A 24,553-nucleotide genomic window follows, 5' to 3' on the forward strand; every position below is an offset into this window, starting at 1 on the left:
ATTTCTCTGTTACATGGGAATTCTTAGAAATAAAAACCCGAGGCTGGGCACGGTGGCTCACGCCTATAATTCCAGCACTTTGGGAGGCTGAGGCGAGCAGACTGTGCCACTGCACTCCACCCTGGGCAAAAAAGAGAGACTCCGTCACAAAAAAAAAAAAAAAAGAAAAACCTGTGTTTCTTTTTGTACTGTGTTCTGTTTAAGTATTGGTATATTTAAGACTGGAAGGTTATTTTATATATTTAATGTATTTTTTTCTATATAGTAGGTATAGTTAATATTTATAACAAAAGAATAGGTGAAAATATAGACATTTAAAAATAGTGCCTTTATATGACTTATGCATGTTGCTTTTTTTCTAAACAGAGATACTCAAAATGATTTTATAATTATAAGTGATTTATGTACTATTGCCTTTTTACTAAACTGATAACCTTAAAATAATGCCTTGAAAACTTACACATTTCCACAAGGGATTGTGTAAATATTTTTTATGACTTGGAAATAGCAGCATAAATGGAACCTGGTCTGAGTTCTTTTGCACATTTTATGGTGGCTGAACTAAGTACACCACCATCCTTAATCATATTGTCAGGTTCTTCTCACCTTATTCTTGGCACATGGCTTGCTTCATATTTCATAGTGTAATAAAGGTTTTGTGAACTTACTCAGCTTCTTGATCAGCCATCTTCACATGTCCTTTTTGCCTCCTGTTTTAGAGTTGAGACCCTTTTCTTCCTCTTCTTTCCTTTGTCTGCAACGTCCTAACTGCTACTCTAATAGCTCCTTCCTTCCTCCCTTCCTCCCTTCCTTCCTTCCTTCCTTTCCTTCCTTTCCTTCCTTTCCTTCCTTTTCTTTCTTTCTTTGATGGAGTTTTGCTTTTGCTGTCCAGGCTGGAGTGCAGTGGCATGATCTTGGCTCACTGAAACCTCTGCCTCCTGAGTTCCAGCAATTCTCCTGCCTCAGCCTCCTGAGTAGCTGGGATTACAGGCATGTGCCACCACGCCTGGCTAATTTTGTATTTTTAGTAGAGATGGGGTTTTTCCATGTTGGTCAGGCTGGTCTCGAACTCCAGACCTCAGGTGATCCACCCACCTCGGCCTCCCAAAGTGCTGGGATTACAGGTGTGAGCCACTGTGCCCAGCCAAAAGCTTCTTTCTTTAACCTAAAACAAACATGTTTATCTTCACTATGGGAGCTCCTCTAGGTAGAAATTATGGTCTCTAATTGTAATTTCTTACGCTTAACTAGGAGAGATTGAGATAAAAAACATAGTTGAGTTAGGACGTAAGGCTGCAGGACTTGTATAATTTACTTTTTAGTTAGAATACCAATTCTGTGTATGTGTGAGTCACACTGTATTATAGTAATTGTGCTACTTAAGTTCAGTATTGTGAGAGAAAACAAAAGCCTGGATAAATTGTTTACATAGGTATGCAGGTTTTGAATAGTAAACTGTAGTTCAAATTAAATTGCATAAGCAAGAACAATGGATTCTTAGGCTGTTTTAAAACATCAGGATTGGTGAGTATTAAATAAAATATCAGGCATTCTTAAGATAACCTTTTGCAGCATGATTAACAGAATCAAAGGGGGATCTTTCAAAGAAAATTAAAGATGATCAGATAGCCCAAGTGATTAATACTGAATTTTCCACCAAGTACTGACCTGTCTGCAAACAGGGTTAACATGGGTTATGGAGCCAAACTGCTGGGTTCAAACACCATTAAAATTACTAGCTATGTGACACTGGAAGTTATCTGACACATCCATGCCTCAGTTTTGTCATCTATAAATTGGGGGTTGCATCTACCTCATAGAGTTGTAGTGACAATTTAAATGAATTAATGGATGTTGAGTGCATGAGAGAACAGTACCTGGCGAAAAGAAGTGCTCAGTAAATGATATATATAGTTATAAGTGTCAGGTTAGGTGCAAACAAGAAAATGTGTAGGTGCAAATGAATTTGTGTTACTTGTCAAGGAACTCATCAGTTTATTAAAAAAATCATGCAAGCAAATGAAACTTCTAGAGAATCAGTGCAATCACCTGATGAATGAAAGATGAAGAGGAAGGAAGAAGTGATGAGATGCCTGTATGCAGAGGCAAGCAGATACTATGGGTGGGGAGTGAAACTTTCAGGTGATATTTTTTGGCAGTCATTTCCATGACATGAAGGATTGACACTGAGGACAAAATTAGTCTCGTAAAGTTTGAGGTGATGGGATTTGAAGGCATGTGGGAAATGTTGGCATTTTTCTTTTCCTTTTGATCATCTCTGTGCCTCAGCCTCAAATGCTGCTATCTAGTATCCTAGTTTGCTTCCTTTCTTTGTTCCTCTGTTGCTCCTCCTAAGCATGTGGCTGTCCCATTCCTTCTCGCATGAGGTCTCTGCCTCTCCTACTCTTTTTTTTTCTTAACATGATTAAGATGGTTTTAATCTGTTTTTGAAGTGTTGTTGTAATACAGTTTTATTTTTCCCATTCTTGAGTTTTAAAATTTAGTTATTAATAAATTGAGTTTGACTGTTATATAGATCTTGTCACCCTTTTTTTGCTTTTTGCTTTTGTTTTTGTGTTTTGCGGATCAGTAATCATCGATATATTTAAAGGAGCTTTCTGTTCTTTGAACGCTTCTGGAACATTAAGTTTTTTACCCAGCTCAAACTGTCGCTAAAATCTACATCCTCTAAAACTTTACAAATTTTACACCTACATGATTTTTATTATTTTTGTTTTGTTTTTATTTTCATTTTGAGACAGAGTCAGGCTCTGTCACTGGGGCTGGAGTGCAGTGGCATGATCTCAGCTCACTGTAACTTCCGCCTCCTGGACTCAAGCGATCATCCCACCTTAGCCTCCCATGTAGCTGGGACTGCAGGCGTTTGCCACCACCCCAGGCTACTTTTTGTATTTTTAGTAGAGATGGGGTTTTGCCACATGGCCTAGGCTGGTCTCGAACTCTTGAGCTCAAGCAATCTGACCGCCTCAGCCTCCCAAAGTACTGGGATTACAGGCATGAGTCACCATGCCCAGTGCATAATTTTTAAATAGTAACACTTAGAATTCATATTTCCCATCTGAACCCATTTGAAGCCAGTCATACCACATTATTAAAAGATTTAGACTTACATAGGATCATTTCTTTCTTAATTCAGTATATTCTTTTTGAATTTGTAGCCAGCATTGTATTAGGTCCTGAGAACAAAAGGATGAAACATAATTCCTGCCCTCAAGAAAGCATTGTCTTGCAGGGATAAGAACCAGGTCAGTAAATATTCTCTAGTGCCTTAAGGATTGATAGGGAGTGCTAGATATAGTGGAACACGTTAGAGAAAGGACTCAACACTGGCTGAGATAGAGCAAGAGAGAGAGCAGGAAGGTAAATCATGAAGGGCCTTATGTGCCATGTATTTCAGATGTTATCTCGTGATTAGTAAATATTGAAGATTTTAAGCAAAAGAGTATCATCAGACTTGCATGATTGCATCGGACTCACCACCCTTTAGTTATGGATATGCCTTACTAAGATTGGAGTAACTTGTTAGTAAGGCATATCCATAACTAAAGGGTGGTGAGTGAGACTGGAGACAGAGGAACCATTTAGGCAATTATTGCAGTTGTCTAGATAGTGTTAATGAGGGTTGGAATTATGGTGACAGTGTTTTGAATCTAAGAAATGTTAAGCAGAATTGACAGGAATTAGTAATAAATTGGCTCTAAAGGCTGAAAAAGAAGGCAGAATCTAAAGATATTCTTTAAGGTTCTGTGTACTGAGGCCATTTACTGAAAGAGGGAAAACTGGATGAGGAACAGTGCTTGGCTGAAATGATGATCAAATTTAGTTCTGCACATGCTGATTTTGAATTAAATGTCACGTGTCCAGTGTGTGCTGTGTAGGACTGAAGTTCAAAAAATAATTGCCAGCTAGAAATATAGATTTGGGAGTTATCACTATGTAGGCACAAGTTGAAACAAATTTCTATGAGAGATGGGAGGGAGTGGAATCAAGAACATTGGAAAAATAGCTTTGAAAAGTTGAAAAGTTTTGAAAAGTTCTCTGAGTGTGAAGAGAAGGGAAGATGGTAGTAGTCATAGATAAATGTGTTTTTTAGACAAGGAACTCAGAAACTTCACACTCATACTTTTTTTTTCTTTTCTGAGATGGAGTTTCACTCTGCTCGCCCAGGCTGAAGTGCAGTGGCACGATCTTGGCCCACTGCAGCCTCCACCTCCTGGGTTCAAGCGATTCTCCTGCCTCAGCTTCCCAAGTAGCTGGGATTACAGGCGTGCGCCACCATGCCTGGCTAATTTTGTATTTTTCATAGATAAGGGGTTTCTCCATGTTGGTCAGGCTGGTTTGCAACCCCTGACCTCAGGTGATTCACCCACCTCGGCCTCTCAAACTATTGGGATTACAGGCGTGAGCCACCGCCCCCGGCCCCACATTCATAATTCTCTGCCTTAGCCTTCTCCTCCTCTCCCTCTGCTGGTGCCTCTTCCCCCTCCCTTTTCCTCTGTCTCTAGATTTTTAAATTTTTTATTACTTGTAGATATTATCACTGTACCAAATATTTGCTTTATACAAACAATTTTAAAAGGCAGTATACTTCACTCTGTGGTAATATGTAAATATAATTTTGATTTCCTTTTGAGCTTTTTCAAATATATAAGTATTGGAAGTGATTTTAGGACTTTTAACTGAACAAGATACGATTTTTAAGGGTAAAGAGTTAATTATTAAATCCAAATGTGATATAACTGAACTTTTATGATCACACTTATTCATGAAATAATAAAGTCACATTTGGAAATACATGGTTTGAGTTGGACAAAATAAAACCTTGAAATTATATATCATTTTATATCATTTTTCTTTGGCCAAATATATTTTTATCTTACTTTCCTAGCATATTAGACTGGCTGTATCAGGTAATTATTTCGGCTTTATGTTTCTTTACCTTTCAAATATAATAGATAACCTTCAAAATTTAATTATTTGAGAGCAGCAGTAAAGATAAAATTCAGTAAATTTACAAAAGACTTTTCTGAAGAGAAGTGTGAAACCGTGTGTTGGGTAATTAGTTATAGTTCGTTATTGAAAATATTGAAGCTTCTTGTGTTCTTTTATTGTTGTAATTATTATTTTTCTTAAGTGTCACATTTATTTATTTTGCTAATTATACATATTTATTGTAGATAATTTGAAAAATCAGAACATTTTTCTAAAGAGGAATTAAAAATGAGAAGTAATATTTGAAATCCCATTAACCAAAATATACCCCTACATAAACATTTTTATTTCTTTTGTCATTTTTTCTGTGTAATCATTAAAATATGTTTTTTACACACAAATGAAATAATACTATATTGGCAGGACTATATTTTTTCTGCTTACGCTTCCTTCCTGATACTGAAGGAGGGAGAAATACATGTTTTCACTGACTATAAGACTTCTGTTTTAAAGTCTACTTTCAAAGTTCAAACTTTTGGTAAAATATTTTATACTTAGCCAAACAGCAGAAAAAGACTTATTTAAAAACATGTATGGTAACTGTGTGCAATAATCCATAGCTAAATATTAAAAATTCTTTAATAGTTGCAGAACGTGAGGTTGATTTTTGTTGTATATTGAATATATATTACTATTCTGAAAATGAATGTTTTCCCATTTGTTAAACAAAAAGTCTACAATGAACCAAGATGTAGATAATTGGTGAGACTCCCACAGTGTTTAACCCAGACAGATGAAGAGTTTTCTACCATGATCATTGTGACCAAAGTTTTTTTTTTTTTTTTTTTTTTTTTTTGCTTTATAGAGGAGGAAATGATAACAATAAGTATATACCGAAAACAAAATAATGTCAGTAAGCGCTGCCTGGGCCTCTCTGGCTCTGAGAGAGGTCTGCTGCCTCCTTTTCTGTTTGCCATTGCAAGCCCTGAAATCCCCCCAGACACCATCAGGCACACAGCAAAAATTCTGGCAAACCCTTGGAGATGTGTGTGGTCCATTTCAAGGCTACTATTTTCACTATTCTTCTGTTTCTTTCTCCCGTCTTCTGCCCAGATGCCTTAGCTACTTCCCCGCGATAATTACAACACAGCCACAGATACAAGCCTCTGGTGGTCTAAAAGTACCTGCTTAAAAAGACTTTTTATTTTCCAGTGCTCGCCACAGCAAGGCACCAGGGTTGTGTTTTGGGTGAGATAAGGGGCTCTGTTTCCAACATCCCTCCCCACAGGCCCTGACAGATACCACGGTGGTTCCTGATAGGAAATCCCCTCTGCCTCATGGAAAACCCAGAGAAGGAAGCCAAGTGGCCTGGGTGGACTGGGCAGCCTCCACCTGAAGCTACAGAAATAAAAAGAGCCCGTGTTCTCGGGGCCCCAGGCCCAGAAGCCCGGGGCTCTGATGGGTGGGAGGTAAGTGCCCCACTCACAGGGACCTGTCCCGCGAAGACACAGGTGCAGCCACGGCCGTCCCCTGCCACTGCGTCTACACCACACTCCATCAACCACAGTCCCCTGCCACGCCACTGTACATGGCGTGACCAAAGTTTTATGGGCCAGTCTCACTAAAACCGGCTGGCTCTGTTTCTAGGCAGCCTACCCGAGTTGCCTATTGCCGTTCGCTTGTTATTACACCTTAAACTTACCAGAGAGATCAAGAACCTGTTCATTAGGTAGACTTACTGTTTCTGGCAAGGTTCAGTAATTCCTTTGTCGCTATAATAAATGAACCTTAGCCAAAAATGTCATCTGTGAAGAATCCTCTTGGAGTTACGAAAAATCATGGTTGGTAGCAGAGGAAGCAATCTGAAAGAATAACAGAATATAGTAGTTTTCCATTGGCTTGAGACTAGAGCCCCACATTTTGTACTCTGGAGATCTTTGATTTCAGATTTCTCTTTCCTGTAAGTACATAAGCAGATACAAATCTTGGACAGTATGTTTTTATTTTCTAGTCCATTCCAGGAAAAGAAACTATATCAAATGTGAAAGTTTCATCACTTAATGTGTTTAATCAATTGAAACTTGCTAAGCAAATTCTTCTGTAATATTAGTTATAATCAAGTCTGTTAGGATTTTATATAACTTCTCTAAAGATAGTCCTCCTAGTCACTTGACTTCTCAGCTGTAGCTGTTGTTTCCAGAAAACTTGTAAATGTTAATCAGAACTACAAATGACTTACCTTCAGCTGATTTGCCTCTTGTCTAGAAAATGTCTTTCTGAGATGCAGTGGTTTTTAGCAAACAACTTAGTGAATAATTAAACAAATATTTAATGTATGCCTACCATATGCTAGGTAATTGGCTAGGCATGAGAGGTATTAAGCGGTTTAAGACATGTTCCTTGTGTATTGGAAGATCACAGTATAGTTGGGAAAATGAAAACAAAAATAGTTACACTATAATGTAATAAATGCTATAACAGAGGTCTGTACTGAGTATGAATTATATACATGACTAATTTACCCTATTAGATTATAAACTCTTAGAGGACGGGGTCTAGTATACCTTCGTATTTCCAAAAGTGAGTTTGCACAATGTAAGTGCTTAGGAGGTATTTATGTAATATGTGAATTAATGCAAAAATATCAGCAGAGAGAATATTTTTCCACTGTTGTGTTCAATAGAATTAATGGTTTCAGGAGTTTCTACTAATTAGTCTTATTTTGATTTTTCTGTTATTTCTCCAAACAATTTACTTAATACTTCCTGAACTGGTTCTCAGAATGTTGACATTGCCTGAGAAATGGAATTTGTCTTTTATCAGTCTTGTGAAGGTACATCCTTAAGTCATTCATTGCAATTTGCTCTCTCAATCTTTAGTAACAGATTTATCTCTTTTGCTGGATATAGAGTCTGATTTTTCTTGCGCCTGATGAGGAGTGGTAAGATAATTAAAGGAAAAGTACCAGTGATATTTTTAGCTAAGCCGTTTTAAATTGTTTTGTGATCATCCTACAAGAAGGGATATCACCTATAAATAATAATATAGTGATTGTACCATTATAGAAAAGGCCAAGATGAAAAGCTCCTTATAAAATCTTTTTACTGTATGTGCTATGTTGACTTTATTTCTGGTTATAGGTAACAATTAACATGACTTTTGACAAAAAGAGTACTGAGTTTTCCTTGAGTATAACCAAATGAACTTTGCAAATTAATACAGTTTATTTCTTCTGAGTGAATGCAATCTAGTCTCTAGTTCATTGTTATAAGCCATTTTCATGATGTTTTATTATGGCTCCATTATATACATATACATATACATTATCATTTGCTGTGGAAGTAACTTGTACCAACTAAACTGCTTAGAAAGTGTTACTAGCTTACCTGTCATAAAGTATATATATTTTTTCCTTTTAAATAGATTATTGAGGTTGGCCTTTGTGAAGTTTTTGAATTGATCAAGGAGACACGATTTTCTCACCCATCCCTGTGTCTCAGGAGTCTTCAAGCCCTGCTCAACGTGCTGCAGGGCCAGCAGCCAGAAGGCCTCCAGTCTGAGCCACCCGAGGTCCTAGGTAAGAGCCAAGGCTCATTCAGTGAAGCATTTAAAAGTGAATATAGTTAATAATAGAGTATTATACACTTCAAATTGTTAAGAGAATATTTCTAAAGTTCTCACTACAGAAAATGTTAAGTACTTGAGGTGATAGATGTTAATTAGTCCACATTTTAGTCATGAATCATAGCATCACTTTATATCCTATAAATTTATACAATTATAAATTGTCAGTTTGCAGTTTTTAAAAAGTGAAGAGCTTCTCTTATGAAGCACACACAATAGCCTATAATGTAGTCTTTATTTAATTGTGGTATGACAACAGCAGGGGTATAAGTTTTAGAGTATTTTTTTCTGTGTTCCTCTGAAGTTATGGTTTAAGAGTTGAAGTTCATGCACCCACATTGCTCAATTAGCATGATGAAGCAGGGGGCAAACAAAACATAAATGCCTGGAATGCAGAAATAATCCTCAAACCTTAAGGTCACTATTAAATTAAATCGTTCTTATTAAACTTTTGGCCAAAATAGCTAACATTCACTTTCTCTATACTCTCAATAGTTTTGAAAAACAGGGAAAAGGAAATAAATGCCACAAACCCAAAACAGTACAATTAGTTTCTAAATTGAGGGGAAATTTTTTTTTGTATTCATCATAAATAAAAATCTATTTGTGTTATGGATTAAACTTCTGACTGAGCAACTTTCATTAAGTAAATAAAGTGTTTGCTTTTCTTAAAGTGTGTTCCAATTCTTGCCTTTCATATCAGTGACCTAGGCTCAACATGTAATCCTTTAAATAAGATAGGAGCTTTTACTCAAAAGGTGTTAAGGAATAGAAATATAGATGGAAGCATAATTTTTAGCTAGTTAATTGCTTTTTTTCTCCGATGCTAACTATGGGTCTTTAAACGGTCTCAAGTTTTCTAGATCCTTCTAGTATTATAGGAAAATTCTCCGAAGTACTAGATCTGTGGTTCTCAATTCGTGTTAGCATGTATCAGAGTTATCGAGGCCTTCCCTATGGTGTTTCTGATTCCATAGACTTGGGGTGGGGCCCAAGAATTTGTATTTGGAATAAGTTTCTTGGTGATGCAGATGCTGGTTTGGGGACTACATTCTGGTTTACACTAAAGCTTGGTCCTTTTTTTTCTACTTGGCTATTTAGATTTTGTAGGACTTACCTGTGAGAACCAAATTGCATGAACCTAACTACATGTCAGATTTTTCTTTTTTTGGTCGCATGTGGTGATTCAGTTTTTGTGTTTGACTTGTTGGTTGGTTGGTTGGTTGGTTTTAATGGGAGGGAGGATGCTGGTCATTAAAACAAGCTGAGGATTTTTAAACCATTCCCCTCACATACACAGTTATTAAAAGCTATTATCAAATAAAAGCTGTCATGTTGACAAGCAGGCGCCGTGTTGGTTATTGTTAAGATAGCACCATTGATCATATTAATATTGTGAAGTGCTGCTTGACTTGACAGCATTTTACTGAAGATTTGACTTATTTAACAATATTGTGCTGGGTTTTCTTGGCTTTGGTTTGTCAGTTAGCAAATAATTGGAATGTTAAAATACCCACTTGTATGTCATATTTCCTACTTTGAACATGTTATTTCTCTCCTCCTAAGTCTTCTACCATTCTCATGTCTTATGTCAATTGTTATATACTTTTCCTTTGTATCCATTCTGTACATACTTTCTTTCCTTTATTCTTTTAAAACTAGACTTGTTCTTAATACTAGCTTTGAAATATAATGTGTGCTTTAGTCTTATTGTCTTCCATCAAAACTTTCACATTGGCTGGGTATGGTGGCTCACGCCTGTAATCCCAGCACTTTGGGAGGCTGAGGCAGGAGGATAGCTTAAGGCTGGGAGTTTGGGAGCAGTCTGGGCAACTTAGACCCCTATCTCTGCAAAAAAATAAAAAATTTGGTCATGGCAATGAGTGCTACTCAAGAGGCTAAGGTGGGAGGACTGCTTGAGCCCAGGAGTCTGAGGCTGCAGTGGGCTGTGATTGTGCTACTGCACTGCACTCTAGCCGGGTGACAGAATGAGACCTCATCTCTACCAAAAAAAAAAAAAAACCCGAAAAAAATCCCACAAAACCCAGAAACCTTTCATCTTGTTAATCTGTTCATTTTTATTTTCTTGTTAAAAGTTTCTGATTCTGCTGTGCTGCCTTTCATCTGTCTTCCATCCTTTCAGTCTTTCCTGCTGATCTCATCACTGCTTTGGCTTATTTTTCTATGTAAGGGATTTCTTATCACTTCATATTTTCTATTTTGTTAAATTAGCTCAAAGATAAAAGCACTGATTTGGTTCTTTTATAATAAATTTCTGTTGAAACTTGCCTCTCCTCCTTTTTTTAATCTAATATCCCAATCTTATTGGTTATTCTTTTTTTCCCCATTTGGTTGTTTTCGTGTTATTCATGAAAATATGTGTATATTTATATAACTCTTACTGTAGAATATCTTGATGATTAGTATACACCAAGCCTCTTCTCTTTGCAAATAGATTTTGATTTTTAAATTATTTATTTAAAAATGTATTCCCTTCTGTTTAGTTAGATTATATTCTCAAGTATTCACTGAAATGTAATAGCACCCCCTTTGTTATGTGCTAAGAATGTATGATACCATTGCTGTTATTATGGAACTTAGCATCAGATATGTGTATAATTACAAATGTGGATAAATTGTATGGAGGAGAGTAGAAGGAGTTCTGAGAGTCCTTTTTTGTTTTTTGAAACAGAGTCTCGCTCTGTTGCCCAGGCTGGAATGCAGTGGTGTGATCTCAGCTAACTACAACCTCCACCTCCCGGGTTCAAGCTATTCTCCTGCCTCAGCTTCCTGAGTAGCTTGGAGTACAGGAGTGTGCCACCATGCCCAGCTAATCTTTGTATTTTTAGCAGAGACAGGGTTTCACTATGTTGGCCAGGCTGGTCTTGAACTCCTGACCTCAGACCGTTTGCCTGCCTTGGCCTCCCAAAGTGGTAAGGATTACAGTCATGAGCCTCTGCGCCTGGCCACGATTCCTTTTTTAACTTAAAAAATTTTTTATTTACTTATCTTTAGGGACAGGATCTCACTATATTGCTCAGGGTAGACTCAAACCCTGGACTCAAGTGATCCTCCTGCCTCCACCTCCCAAGTAGCTGTGACTATAGGTATACACTGCTGCACCCAGCTCCTTAAAAGCCTCCTTGAAGATGCGACATTTGAGATTTAGAGGGTGAATAGGAGGGAGTGAACTAGATTGTAAGTGCTCCAGATATAAATAACAGCATGCAATAAGGCTCTGAGACAAAAGGAGAATGCATGAAAAGAAGAACAATATGGCTAGAATGTGAAGAGTGAAGGGAACAGTCTTGTAACAGGTGAGGAAAGAGGCAGGGACATGTGGAGCTTTACGTGCCATGTTAAAGAATTTGATTATTGGGCTGGGAGGAATGAAAGGTCATTCTGTATTTCATTACACTAAGAATATTGTTTTTAAAATAGCCTGTTTTCTTAAATTATTTGCTTAAATTATTGACCATTTTCTTTCCCTGGAATCTTAACCTTTTTGAAAGGGTTGGGACTTTCTTTGTCATGTTTGCCAATACCCTAATGCAGAGTAGTTGCTAATGTGCGAGAGTTCAGTAAATATTTGCTGAATAATCAACAGATGTACTTGCTGAAGGGTAATAATTGGAGGAAGGATGGGTAGATGGAAATATGGACCAACAGGAATAGATGAAAGGATGGAAAGAAGGATAGCTGGAGGAAAAGGTAGAGGGAAGGATAAATGGAAAAAAATGAAAGTATAGGATGTGTACAGACAAGTGAAGAGAGGAAGGGAGAAAGAAAAGAAGGAAGAGGAAGACAGAAGGGAGGAAGGAATTAACAAAAGAGTGGAAGAATTTTAAGTAGACAATTAGATTTTTGGTTTGAAATTCTCCCTATTGGGGCAATAGCGAATGGTAAGAGATAATTTCTTAACACTTTTTAGTCAAAGAGATGATGATAGCATGGATTGGAAGGATGGTGATAAGATAGAGAAAAGTGGTTATCAGTTAGGATGTAAAATAAACAGGGCTTAATTTGGGATTAGCTGTGGAAGATGAGGAATTGGTAGGGGCTGCCTAGGTTTCTGTAAGTTACCAGATAACCCACAGGTGGCATTTTAGTTTTTAGAGAATTGCAGTACATTACTCCTCTTTCTCTTGTTCTCCTCCCTCTCTCCCTTCCCTTTCCCTCTCTTCGTCTTTCTCAGTTTTCTGACTCTCTTTTTCTCTCTCCATCTGATTATTCACTCTATAAGGATTTTTAGATCTCCCTTCTATGGAAGAAATACCCAGATGTCTGTTGATTGAATCTTGGATGGAGGTGTTCAGGGAATTTTGTGTGGAGACCTCTGCTGGTTTTAAAACATTTGTGTGTGTGTGTGTGTGTGTGTGTGTGTGTGTGTGTTTCATCTTCACCACTAAATGACTTTATGATTTAGGAAAAATCTTTTGACTACCCTGTATCTCAATTTCATTGTTAAAGGAGGAGAATATCTGTCCTATTGACTTGGAGGTTTTTCTAGGGTACAAATGAATTATATCCTCTCTAAGTGTGAATTGCTATTATGTTAATGATGTAGCCAATTTTATATTAAAGCACATTATGGCAAATGTTTTATGTTTCTATTACTTTGAAAATATATACATAATTTCCTGGACACTTAACATCTTAAGAAACCTCCTAATCTAAAAGGTAAAATAAGTATGATGAGTAGTCGGTTACTTGATAGGATGAGTTTCTTGAATATGTGAATGTCTCTAGGCAAGCTTGTTTTAAAAGACCTTAGATTTTCTCTTTTTACTAAGAAAAACAAGGAGTTGAACGGAATGTCCTTTAAGGCCCTTGTTACATAAATATTTCAACTTTTGGGGAAAAGAGGAACTGGAAAGAAACTAATGCAAAGTAATTGTTCTAGATTCCTTAAATTTTGTTTATAATGAGACAAAGTAAAAATAAATAAATATAGGAGTATAATGTTCTGTATGTTGGATGAATATAATTGAATTCTATTTATCCACAGAGTCTCTCTTCCAGCTTCTTTTGGAAATCACTGTTCGAAGTACTGGGATGAATGATAGCACGGGACAGTCCTTAACAGCACTTTCCTGCGCTTGCCTCTTTAGTCTGGTGGCTTCTTGGGGAGAAACAGGAAGGACACTTCAGGCCATCTCTGCTATCCTCACCAACAATGGAAGCCATGCTTGCCAAACTATTCAGGTATTTGATATTTATATCTGCTTAGAAATTTGTAAGATGACAAGTTACAGTTTCATCTCAATTTCTGTCAATGGGAATTCTGCTTTTTCACACTCATTACAGTAACTTGATCTGTCTAAGATTGATACATAAGTAATCTACAGAATTTCAATTACATGATATGTATGTTTAACTCTGAAGCTTTAAATATAATAAAATGAATTTTGGCCAGACCTCTTAAATCTTTAAGCTGATCTTTGCCTTAACACCGTAGCCTTCTCTTTCCTTGCTGTTGTCTTGCTCTCTGCGTTCTCCCCTCTTCCCATCTTTCCCCGAATTTTTTAGAATGGAATTCATTCGTAGTTTTAAATATCTTTTCTCTGTTGAAAGAAAAAGATATGGTATCCATCTGATATATTTTTGATTGGTTGATTGTATGATTTTTTATGAGTTGATTTGTTTCTGAGTTGCTTCAGCTATGTATTAAACATTTTAGGCTTTTAATATTCAGTTGTGGAACAGACAAGCTCATCACCATTTTAGTAGTGGGAAAAATAATCCTTCTTATAGGCAAACTTGACTTAATTATTTGGGAAGGCTCTGGAAGTTGAGAAAGAAGTTATGATTTTAAGACCTGACTGTCTACTCTTCTCTGGCCCCTTGGGCAACCCCAGAGCAAGTGGAAGGGCTGCCCCAATCCTGTTATTAGCAGACCAAAGATAGCAAAAGGAATATATTGGTCATTTTCTGTCTTATTCAGTGATCTTGAACTCCTCCTGTCAAACAAGAGCCATTCCCTTACTCTAGATTTCTGCTCTTTTCTTCCTTTCTGCCTTGCTTGGAATCCTTTTGTCCCTTTTTATGGTCCTTAATTATTTTGAAGTTGCTCTAATACAACTGTGGTTTTCAAGCTGTGTTCTGTAGATGTGCTTTCAGGGTTTGGCAAGTGTTTAATTTAAATATATGTTTAAAATATACAAATATTTTAAAGATTGTGATAAAATAACGCAAACATTCAGATACTATATACCAGATTTTAATAGGATAGTGACCACCAACATATGAGCTTATGAATTTTGATATGATTTGCTTTTATGTAGAGACTTAGGAATGCCATTAGAGCTCATAGCAGGAGTACATGAGCTACGTTCATGGAAAGCCTCCCAGAAGATATGAGGTGAGATCTAAACAATGGGTTGAAATTAGCCAGGAGAAATTGTTGGTGTTGGTGGTGTAGAGAGAGAATGTTCTAGGTATCCGCATGCTAAGGCATGGAGGTGAGAGTAAGAGTAGAGTATCTGAAAGCTGAAAGAAGTTTAGTATAGCTATAGCATAGAGAGCTGGCAAATAGTATACCCGCAACATAGAGAGCTGGCAAATAACAGAGACAGGACTCGAGGGCTTATCTGTCTCCAATATTTTCAATCACTAGACAACACAAAACTACTTGATCCTCTGAATCAATAGCTGTGGTTCTCTACAGACCTGCCACATCACTACATCCCCAACTCTAGCTGAAACACCATATTAAAGCCCATTACCTTAACATGACTTACAATGCTCTTCATGATTTGGCCTTTTATCTACCAGCTTCATTTCTCAAAATGCTCCTGGCCTGACTATTGGTAGAGGGAGAAAAGCTTTCCCTGATGATGTGTGCAGTAGTCCATTTTCACACTGTTGATAGAGATGTTCCTGAGACTGGGCAGTTTACACAAGAAAGAGGTTTAATGGATTTACAGTTCCACTTGGCTGGGGAAACCTCACAATCATGGTGGAAGGCAAGGAGGAGCAAGTCATGTCTTACGTGGATGACAGCCGGCAAAGAGAGCTTGTTCAGGGAAATTCCTCTTTTTAAAACCATCAGATCTCATGAGGCTTACTCACGATCGTGAGAAGAGCCCAGGAAAGACTTGCCCCCATGATTCAGTTACCTCACACTGGGTCCCTTCCACAACACATGGGAATTCAAGATGAGATTTGAGTGGGAACACAACCAAACCCTACCAGTGTGTATAACTATTCACATCTCAGATTTATTTTGGCACCCAACTGCATATTACTTGTCCATTTCAAAAAGCTTAGCAGAGAGTTTAAAGCAGGGTAGACATGGTAGTACTGCAAGGTGCTGTATTGAAGGAGACTGAAATCCTTTCTGGAGGGTTGAACTCTCGACTTCAAAGGTTTTCTGCAGATAAAACACTGTTTATTGCATTTGAGCTCAGAAATAAATCAATAAAAAAAAGCACATGGAAAAAGGCACCATTATTGAGAATTAGCAGAAACAAATATGGTAGAATCAATCCTGCCAAATCCTTAGATACTGAAATTATTTGATACAGAATGTGTATGTGTATGAATATATAAAGTATGGTTAAAGTAATAAAAGAAAATACCAAAAGTATGATTAAGGAGTGAGAATATAAAAAGTAGTCAGACATTAGGAAAAAAAACAAATTGAATTCCTGGAAATGAAAAACCAATTACAATGAGAAACTTAAAATGGGTTAACTATTGTATAATATGATTGAAGATGGAAATGGCGAACTGAAGGATAAAGAGGAAGGAATTATCTTGAATGCAACAGAGTGACCAGGAGAGAAATATGGAAGATAAAATAAGAAACATGGATCAAGAATGACAAAATCTAATGTAATACAATCTGAGTTCCACAAGGCAATAATAGATTTGTGGAGATAGAGTACTTGAAATAATGGCTAAGATTGTACAGTATTGGTGAATGACATGGAATCCCAAGAGTAAAGAAGTCTACCTTGCTTGAGATTTGCTTCTTATAGATGAACTTTTAGTTGGTACTTTTTGCTGGCATGCGAAATATCATTCTGAACAGTTTATTGTCTTATAAATGATGATATGTTACCAAAGTATCTTTGTTTTGTGTTTGTAACATTTAAAAATGTTTTTTCATTTTTTTCTTCTCTTTTGACTAGGTGCCAACAATTCTAAATTCGCTACAGAGAAGTGTACAAGCAGTTTTGGTGGGGAAAATTCAAATTCAGGACTGGTTTAGTAATGGCATTAAGAAAGCAGCTTTAATGCACAAGTGGCCATTAAAAGAAATATCTGTTGATGAAGATGACCAATGTCTACTTCAGAATGATGGATTTTTTCTTTATCTGTTATGCAAGGATGGATTATATAAAATAGGCTCTGGATACAGTGGAACAGTTAGGGTAATGTGCTTTCTTACAGTTCCTTAATTATACAGAGTTATAACCATAATGAATTGTGTTCTGTGTGTTTCTAGTTTCATTTCTAGAATGCGACCTAATTTGGGTGTAATAATATTTATTTGAAAACTATAATTAAAATACATGCATTAAATGTCATTCACCCATTTGTATTATTTTTCATTGACTGTTGATTATGAAACCACTGATAGACTAACTTTTGTTATTTTGCAGGGCCATATATACAATTCTACATCCCGTATTAGAAACAGAAAAGAAAAAAAGTCTTGGTTAGGGTATGCTCAGGTAAGAGACTATCCACAATAAACCAAAATTTTCTTATCTTTTAAAACATGTGATTTGTCCTTGTTTAATCAATAATATCACTTCTATTTAAACAAAAATGATACAGTTTTACTAATATGGCCATAACAACTGAATAGTGTAGTGTAAAGAACACTGGCTCAGAACTCATAAGAGGTTCAGTTTTAGTTCTGGCTCTGCTTATTACTAGCTATATGACTGGACAACTCATTTAACTTATTTGGTCTTCTGTTATTTAGCTTTAAGATGGGATTAAACATACCTTCTTTAGAGTTCTTGTTTAAGTGAGTCTCTAGATAAGAATTGAAGACCACCTTTATCATTAGCATTTTTTTTTTAATTGAGACAGAATCTCACTATGTCATCCAGGCTAGAGTGGAGTGGCGCAGTCTGGGCTCACTGCAACCTCTGCCTCCTGGGTTGAAGAGATTCTTGCGCCTCAGCTTCCTGAAAAGCTGGGGCTACAGTCCCATGCCACTGTGCCTAGCTAATTTTTTTTGTATTTTTAGTAGAGACAGGGTTTCACTATGTTGGCCAGGCTGGTCTTGAACCCCTGACTTCAAGTGAGCCACCTGCCTGACCTCAAGTGAGCCACAGTGCTGGGATTACAGGCCTGAGCCACCCCACCCAGCCTGATTAGCATGTTTCAATTGGAAATGTATACGTGTCCTGAGGCCAAATTAGGGTTTCTTACCAGAAACTCTTCCATTTTAGTCTAGATTCAGTACTTTCTAGGAAACAGTGTTTGGCCTGCTCAGTAGACAACTACCTGCATGGAGAATATGCAAAGAATCACAAGAGAGAAAAGCCATGGGCTGGTGTGTCTTTCTTAATGTTGTGATCTTATCTCCTGACCAACATAGCCAGATAGGTGTCAGCCTTTTACAAGATCAGCAGCCAGATGGATACATTACTCCTCCTCTTATGGAGAAAAGCAAATGAAGGATGGACAAGAGGGACTAGAAATATTTTTTTCCATATGGTACCCACCTGAACAGTGAAGCCCAAGTTCCCTTGTATAAGGATAGAGAATAAAGATTTCCCTGCATACCTGCCTTGCTGAGCTCATGAGATTTGTTGTCAGGATCAAATGATAAAAGATATTTGAAACTATTTTGAAAACTATGGAAATTATTATTATTATGTGAAGAATAATTCTACTGTATCAACTATTGGGGAGAATTTGGAATTAAAATTTTTTTTGGAGTTGTAGTTTCACTCTTGTCACCAAGGCTGGATTGCAGTGGCGCGATCTCAGTTCACTGCAACCTCCGCTTCCCAGGTTCAGGCGATTCTCCTGCCTCAGCCTCGGACAAATCCCAGCCTCCCAGAGTGCCTCAGCCTCCCAAAGTGCTGGTATTACAGGCGTGAGCCACTGCCCCCAGCCTGAAATTAAATTTTAGATAACAAATTAGTTTCTCAGTAATTGTCTCTTAAAAGTTGAACTTAGCTTAAAATATGTCATTGAATTTTTATTTGCCACTCTACTATGTTTTATCTAAGAAATAATGCCGTGGAAAATATTTTATTATAGAAATGTGTTCAGTGACATACCACACCTTCTGAAACCGCTGTGCTATTCATTTTCAAATAGCAAACTCAATACTTGTTATTTTTCTTAAATTATTTGTTAAAGTAACAGTGATCATTTATATTATTTACTTGGCAAGTGATATGGTCATTCTGAACAAAATGTTTGTACCTGTACTGTCCTGTGTAATATACCTAATTATGTTTCTGGGAATGTGTTAAATCAATTTTCAATAATGACTTTTCCTCTAAATGAGAAGAATGGTCTTATATTTTTAATCTTTAACATCTTTTAGACATCAATATTTATGTATTATTGTAACTCAAAAACCTGTAATATGGAGTTGTATGGCTGCTGTTTCTGCTGAATTAGTAATAAATATTTTAACAGGAAAATGTTTTGCTGTTATCAGGGTTATTTATTATATAGAGATGTGAATAACCACAGCATGACAGCCATAAGGATAAGCCCTGAAACACTGGAGCAAGATGGGACTGTAATGTTACCAGGTATGTTTCAAGTAGTCATTTTTTTCCACAAGCAGTTTTAAGAAATGTGCATGTTAGGCTATTTAGACAAATAAAGAATGATTAGCAAGGGATAGTGCTTGCTTATAAAAGGGTTTTAAAAATCTTGACATACAAAGCGTTTTATAGTCTATGTAAAGTTAATACATATCAAGACAATAGACATAGAAATATAATAAGTTTTAATATTTGTTTTCAAACTTGGCCATCTATGGCCTAATCTCTGACCTCACCCCACCACGATTTTCTTAACTACTGAGTTAGTGGAGTGATGTAACTGTGTTGCTCTTAATAAAATCAGAACTCTGACGCTCATGTGATCCAGTATAAAGAACCTTCTGTTTATTTTTACTTTAACAACACTGCAGTTGGGTTTTCCTCCTTTATTTTATTTTATTTATGTTAAAGGGGTTTCAGAGACAGAGTTTAGGGTGGGTCAGGAATTTTTTAAAAATTCCATCATTTATGCTTCTTATGCTTCTTAATAATGCTTTGATAAAGGTCTTTTGACACAGTTTATTTTGCTTTAATTTTGAAGCTTTTATATATTCACTTAAATCACTGCTAAATTCTCAGGCAGTAGGTCTCAAATTTTGTCAAATGCTGGAAAAATGCATATTCTTTATTGTAAGGTCTTTGAATTTGCTTATAATGTTGATACTTTCTGAAGCTGTTTATATTAAAATCTTGAATGTCTAATGTGTCTGTCAATAATTTCATAGTAGCAATATTACTTGTAAGCACTTGACCATCTGAAAGTGAGAGCTACTTCTGAAGAGTGCGTTGAGAAGAATAGCTGCTCCTGGGCTGCATGTTAATTTTTAAATATAATCTTAATAACTTCATCAAACATTTATTTGAACCTTACTACCTATACATAGATACATATTTGTGTACATGACAGTATGTTAAAGTAAATACCACATTTCATGTCCATTTCAGAAATAGAGCAGCTTTGGAAAGCGGTTGACTTAATAAAATCATTTTGAAAATAGTCGTCTATTTTCAGATATGTCAACAGGGTTTTTTTTTTTTTTTCTTTTTCATTACAAGTCCTGGGCCATGTCTTTGGTTATAACAACAATAATGATAATATTAATATTAAAAAATACTTTTGATAACATGCACACTCCCTGCACATATTTATACATGTATTAAAAGTAATCATGTTTGTTGTATAAAAATCATATGAACCAAAAAGAATGAATTGAAATAATTATAATCCCACTTCCTATATATAAACACTATGAACATATTGGTAAATATCCTTCTAGTATTTTTCCTGTGTGTATATGTCCATACTTGTAAAAAAGTGTGATCATATGCTACATATTGCTTTTTTAATCTATCTCTTTCACTTAATATTCTGAAAATATTTCTAGGTCATTAAATAGTCTTCCACAATATCACTTAAATGTTACAAAATATATTCCATTGATTAATGTTTGGGAATGAAAGCCTTCCAGTGTTTTGCTATATAAATTGCACTGTAATGAGCATTCCTGTTGTGCTATCTTTGTGCCAGTCATTTTAGGATAATGATGTAGAGGAAAAATTCTAAATTGACACATGCCCTCCGCTATAACACATGGGTACTAATATCAAGGATTTACTTCTGAGAAACCCTGCATATGTAATAGAGACGGTGACTGAGAAGACAATTTGAAAATATCTGCCTACAGCTGTTTTATTTATTCTGCCTTGATAAAAAAAATTGCTCAGTGTCTTTATTCAGTTTAAATTCCGTTGCTTCGTTTAACTTCTGAAATGCAACTTTGAACAATACAAGCGTGACTTTCTGTGTTTCATAAGTGTGTGCTGTGTTAGTGGTGAAGAGAGAACCAAACTTCGGGAAGATAGTCCCGTATTTGTCTTCAGAACTGGCAGACATTGCTTAATGTATTCCTGAAGATATGATCTTAAAATACTACATGATGGATAAAGAAAGGATAAAGAGAAAATCTTGAAACCACGTGGCAGAAGACTCCTCCCTCAAGCCTGAAGAAGCCTTTTGTAATTTTCTCATTTTTTTGACCTGGACTGAATTTTCATCAAATAACACTTTTTGTTTTTCCTGGGTAGGGCTAGCTCCGCTCTGTAGCCTTCCAATCAAGGAGCAGAAGTAAATTGTCAGGTTTATAGATGGTAATGAATACCATGTTTCAAGTTGACATAAATCAGGTAATTCCCTGAGCTTCATGTTCCAGCTTGTCTTACGGTATAGTTTATTTAAAAAGTATTTCAACCTAGTTTTGACGAGCTTAAAACATACTTTTTTCTCTGATAATTGTCATTTTATTCTTTAAACCTCAGCTTATCTTACAGATTGTATCTTTATGTCATTTTCTCCCCATGTCTGGTGACAGGTTGCCTCAGTTCTGAGGCTTTTTGCTACTCTTCTTGCGCCGCTTCACTCCTCACCCCTGCATTTATCTGAAATTATAATGAGTTTTTCTTCTTTGCTTTTTAGTTTAAAATCTTACTGCTTAGAGCTTGAGAAGCATCTTTCTTGCGCCTCTTTGTGTTCTGTACAGTGGACTAGGAACTCTTTCTTTTGATTTCTCCTCTCTTTGATTACCAAGTCTCTTGGGCTACCAGTGGGCCTTGTCTCCCAGTTTCTATTTCCAGTTTGTGATCCCTGAATTCTCTATTTGGTAAGGGTCTGCCTGTGTTTTGCATATTTATGATAAGGAAGTATGCTAGTATGAAGCTCCTGGGCAAAGATAAAGAATAATCTAGCTTATTCGGGTGGGCTCCATTACTGCATTCCAAAATCAGAATTTTATGTTTTGTTGATTCAGGTGCAACTAGAAATGAAATGTTATTTTTTTGTTTTGGTATTGTGATTAATGGAGAGATTCATCCTAGTTCTCTGCAGTTATTTTGGGAAGTATGTGTGTGTGTGTGCTTTTAACTTGCTTGCTGAAAATTTGTTTTTCCAAAAGGATAGAATTTATACTCAGATGTTGATTTTGCTTGTAGTTTTGTGTTATTTAGTAGCAATCACTAACACATGTTCCTGTGGTCCTTCTGTAATACTGGTATCCCTTGTTAGAATTGAGCTTGTGCATTATTTTGATCAAAGTATGTGGTGTACTATTTTATGGAGATGCATACAGTATTGATGAAATACGGTATTCTAGCCAAGATACATGACTGCTTTGAGATAAAAGTAAAAACGTAAGCATGTATTTGTGTGCTCTGTGTTGGACAAATATTTAAAAACTTTAGAGCACACTAAATGCTAAAAATGCTGTGAATAACCATAGAATTTCTAAGTGGGAAATGCACAACTGGTTGTGAATATCCATTTTACAAAGCAAGGGATATCTAGTTGGGCACAATAGGCATCAAATACAGAAGCTGTAGGTCTGTATTTTTCTGTGACACTAATGACTGTGATGTATGTCTGAGAGTAGGGTGTTGCCTCCATTGCATGTGATTGTATTGAAATGATTGTAACCAACATTATAGTTTGTTCATTGTGGTGCATGTTTACTATCAGACTATATCTAATACTAACTCATTTTGAAATGAGGTGGGATCTCAGGTCCTTGGTTATGGAAGATTTATAAATATAAGCAAAAATGTAATAAGTATGATTAGTTGAATTAATCTCTGCTAATCTGTAATTCTTTATTAAAAAGCACAGTCTCCTTTTGAGTTTAAGTTTATCCTTATTGCGTGGAGAACTCTCATTTTGACTTCAACAGAGGAGTAAATTCATTTTGCAAGGTATTTGCTTGTATTGTAATATAATACTTTTTCTTCTTTTTGCACAGATTGCCACACTGAAGGTCAAAATATTTTATTCACTGATGGAGAATATATTAATCAGATAGCTGCTTCAAGAGATGTAAGTATCCTGAATCTTAAGTAACTAGTGTAGGTTGAATTTCTCTGCCTTAAATTATTTAGCTTTTATTAGATAGACTGTAGAGCCTTGAAAGACCTCTTTCTGTAATGTAATGCTGTGGATGTTTTATTTTTCTTAGGATGGCTTTGTTGTCAGAATATTTGCCACAAGCACTGAACCTGTTCTGCAGCAAGAATTGCAACTTAAACTGGCTAGAAAATGCTTACACGCTTGTGGTATCTCACTATTCGATCTGGAAAAGGACTTGCATATTATAAGTAAGATAGCAAATCAAGTGTTTTCCCCGTATTTTAATTTTCAAATTTTAATTCTCTTAAAAATGAATTGTTTTCACCAGTTCAGCTTATATTGTAGCAGCTATTTTGTGTCTGCTACTATTAATATAAAGGATAATTTTGAATTAATATGAATAAATAGGAAATGTGGCCTTTAAACAAAGTATGATATTTGAAGATCATTCTAAGGAAATGACTAATAATTTCTCATTTTTGTTTTGAATAGAGCAAAAGAAAATAAAATTTAATGAGAATTATGGATGGATATTGGTGAATGTCATTAGTTTGTATGCTGCATCATTATTCAACTATTTAAAAATTTGAAAACTTACATTGTAAATGTCATTACAACAATATGCATAGTTCTCTCATTGAAATTGTTTAAGTTTTTACTTGAACAGATTTTCAAGGTAACTATAGAATGATGTTATAGATTGTAACAGTGGTAATTGGCCTTACACACAGGTCAGTAATCTTTCATTTGGATAGAGAAATGCAGATAACCACAGAGTATTTCTTGGACTTAGATTATTTGCTCTTGTAATGTTGTAAAAGTAATTAGGATCATGAATTCTCCTGAGAGTTTTAGTTTTGGCTTGCCACGCTACTCCAGGTTGAATAGTGAACTTCCATAACTTGTAGGGTTCTTTGCAAGATCCTCCTTTTTTGACTGTTATCTCATTATATTTAATAAACTTGGCATTAGTGCTTTACTTTATGTATTCTAATTTTGTAGTATTTTTATAATTCTTCCCTAGAAAAATATCGAATTGAAATTACATATTTAAACTTTTAAAAGCCCATAAACTAATTAGTATTTGTATAGCTGGACAAAATCATAAAATGTAGTATATATAAAGTTACAATTATTCATAGTTTTACAATTTGAAAATATGCATAAGGATCTGTGTGTATATGCATTTTTTAATATATATAATATATATTTGAATTTATGGAGTAGCTATATAAGATGTTCTTCTGTAGAAAAAGACATAGGCAGAGAATCTGAAATACTTTAATTCAGATATCTGCATGGCATTGTTCTAAGCTCAAATGACTCTGTGTCT

At 35.9% G+C, this 24,553-nt stretch overlaps 1 protein-coding gene across 1 annotated transcript in view; it reads left to right on the forward strand.

Moving 5' to 3' along the window:
* The window catches only part of MYCBP2 (MYC binding protein 2, E3 ubiquitin protein ligase), a 282,186-nt gene that overhangs the window by 38,980 nt on the left and 218,653 nt on the right, over window positions 1-24,553 (forward strand). Inside the window, exons 4-10 of the mRNA XM_011953854.1 lie at window positions 8,377-8,530; window positions 13,586-13,782; window positions 16,713-16,955; window positions 17,187-17,258; window positions 19,220-19,316; window positions 23,117-23,190; window positions 23,330-23,468. Of these exons, the coding sequence (XP_011809244.1) occupies window positions 8,377-8,530; window positions 13,586-13,782; window positions 16,713-16,955; window positions 17,187-17,258; window positions 19,220-19,316; window positions 23,117-23,190; window positions 23,330-23,468 (976 nt within the window). The remainder of the gene's footprint in view (window positions 1-8,376; window positions 8,531-13,585; window positions 13,783-16,712; window positions 16,956-17,186; window positions 17,259-19,219; window positions 19,317-23,116; window positions 23,191-23,329; window positions 23,469-24,553) is intronic.

This window comes from Colobus angolensis, unplaced genomic scaffold, assembly GCF_000951035.1.
Source record: "Colobus angolensis palliatus isolate OR3802 unplaced genomic scaffold, Cang.pa_1.0 Scaffold374, whole genome shotgun sequence".
Lineage (NCBI taxonomy): Eukaryota > Metazoa > Chordata > Mammalia > Primates > Cercopithecidae > Colobus > Colobus angolensis.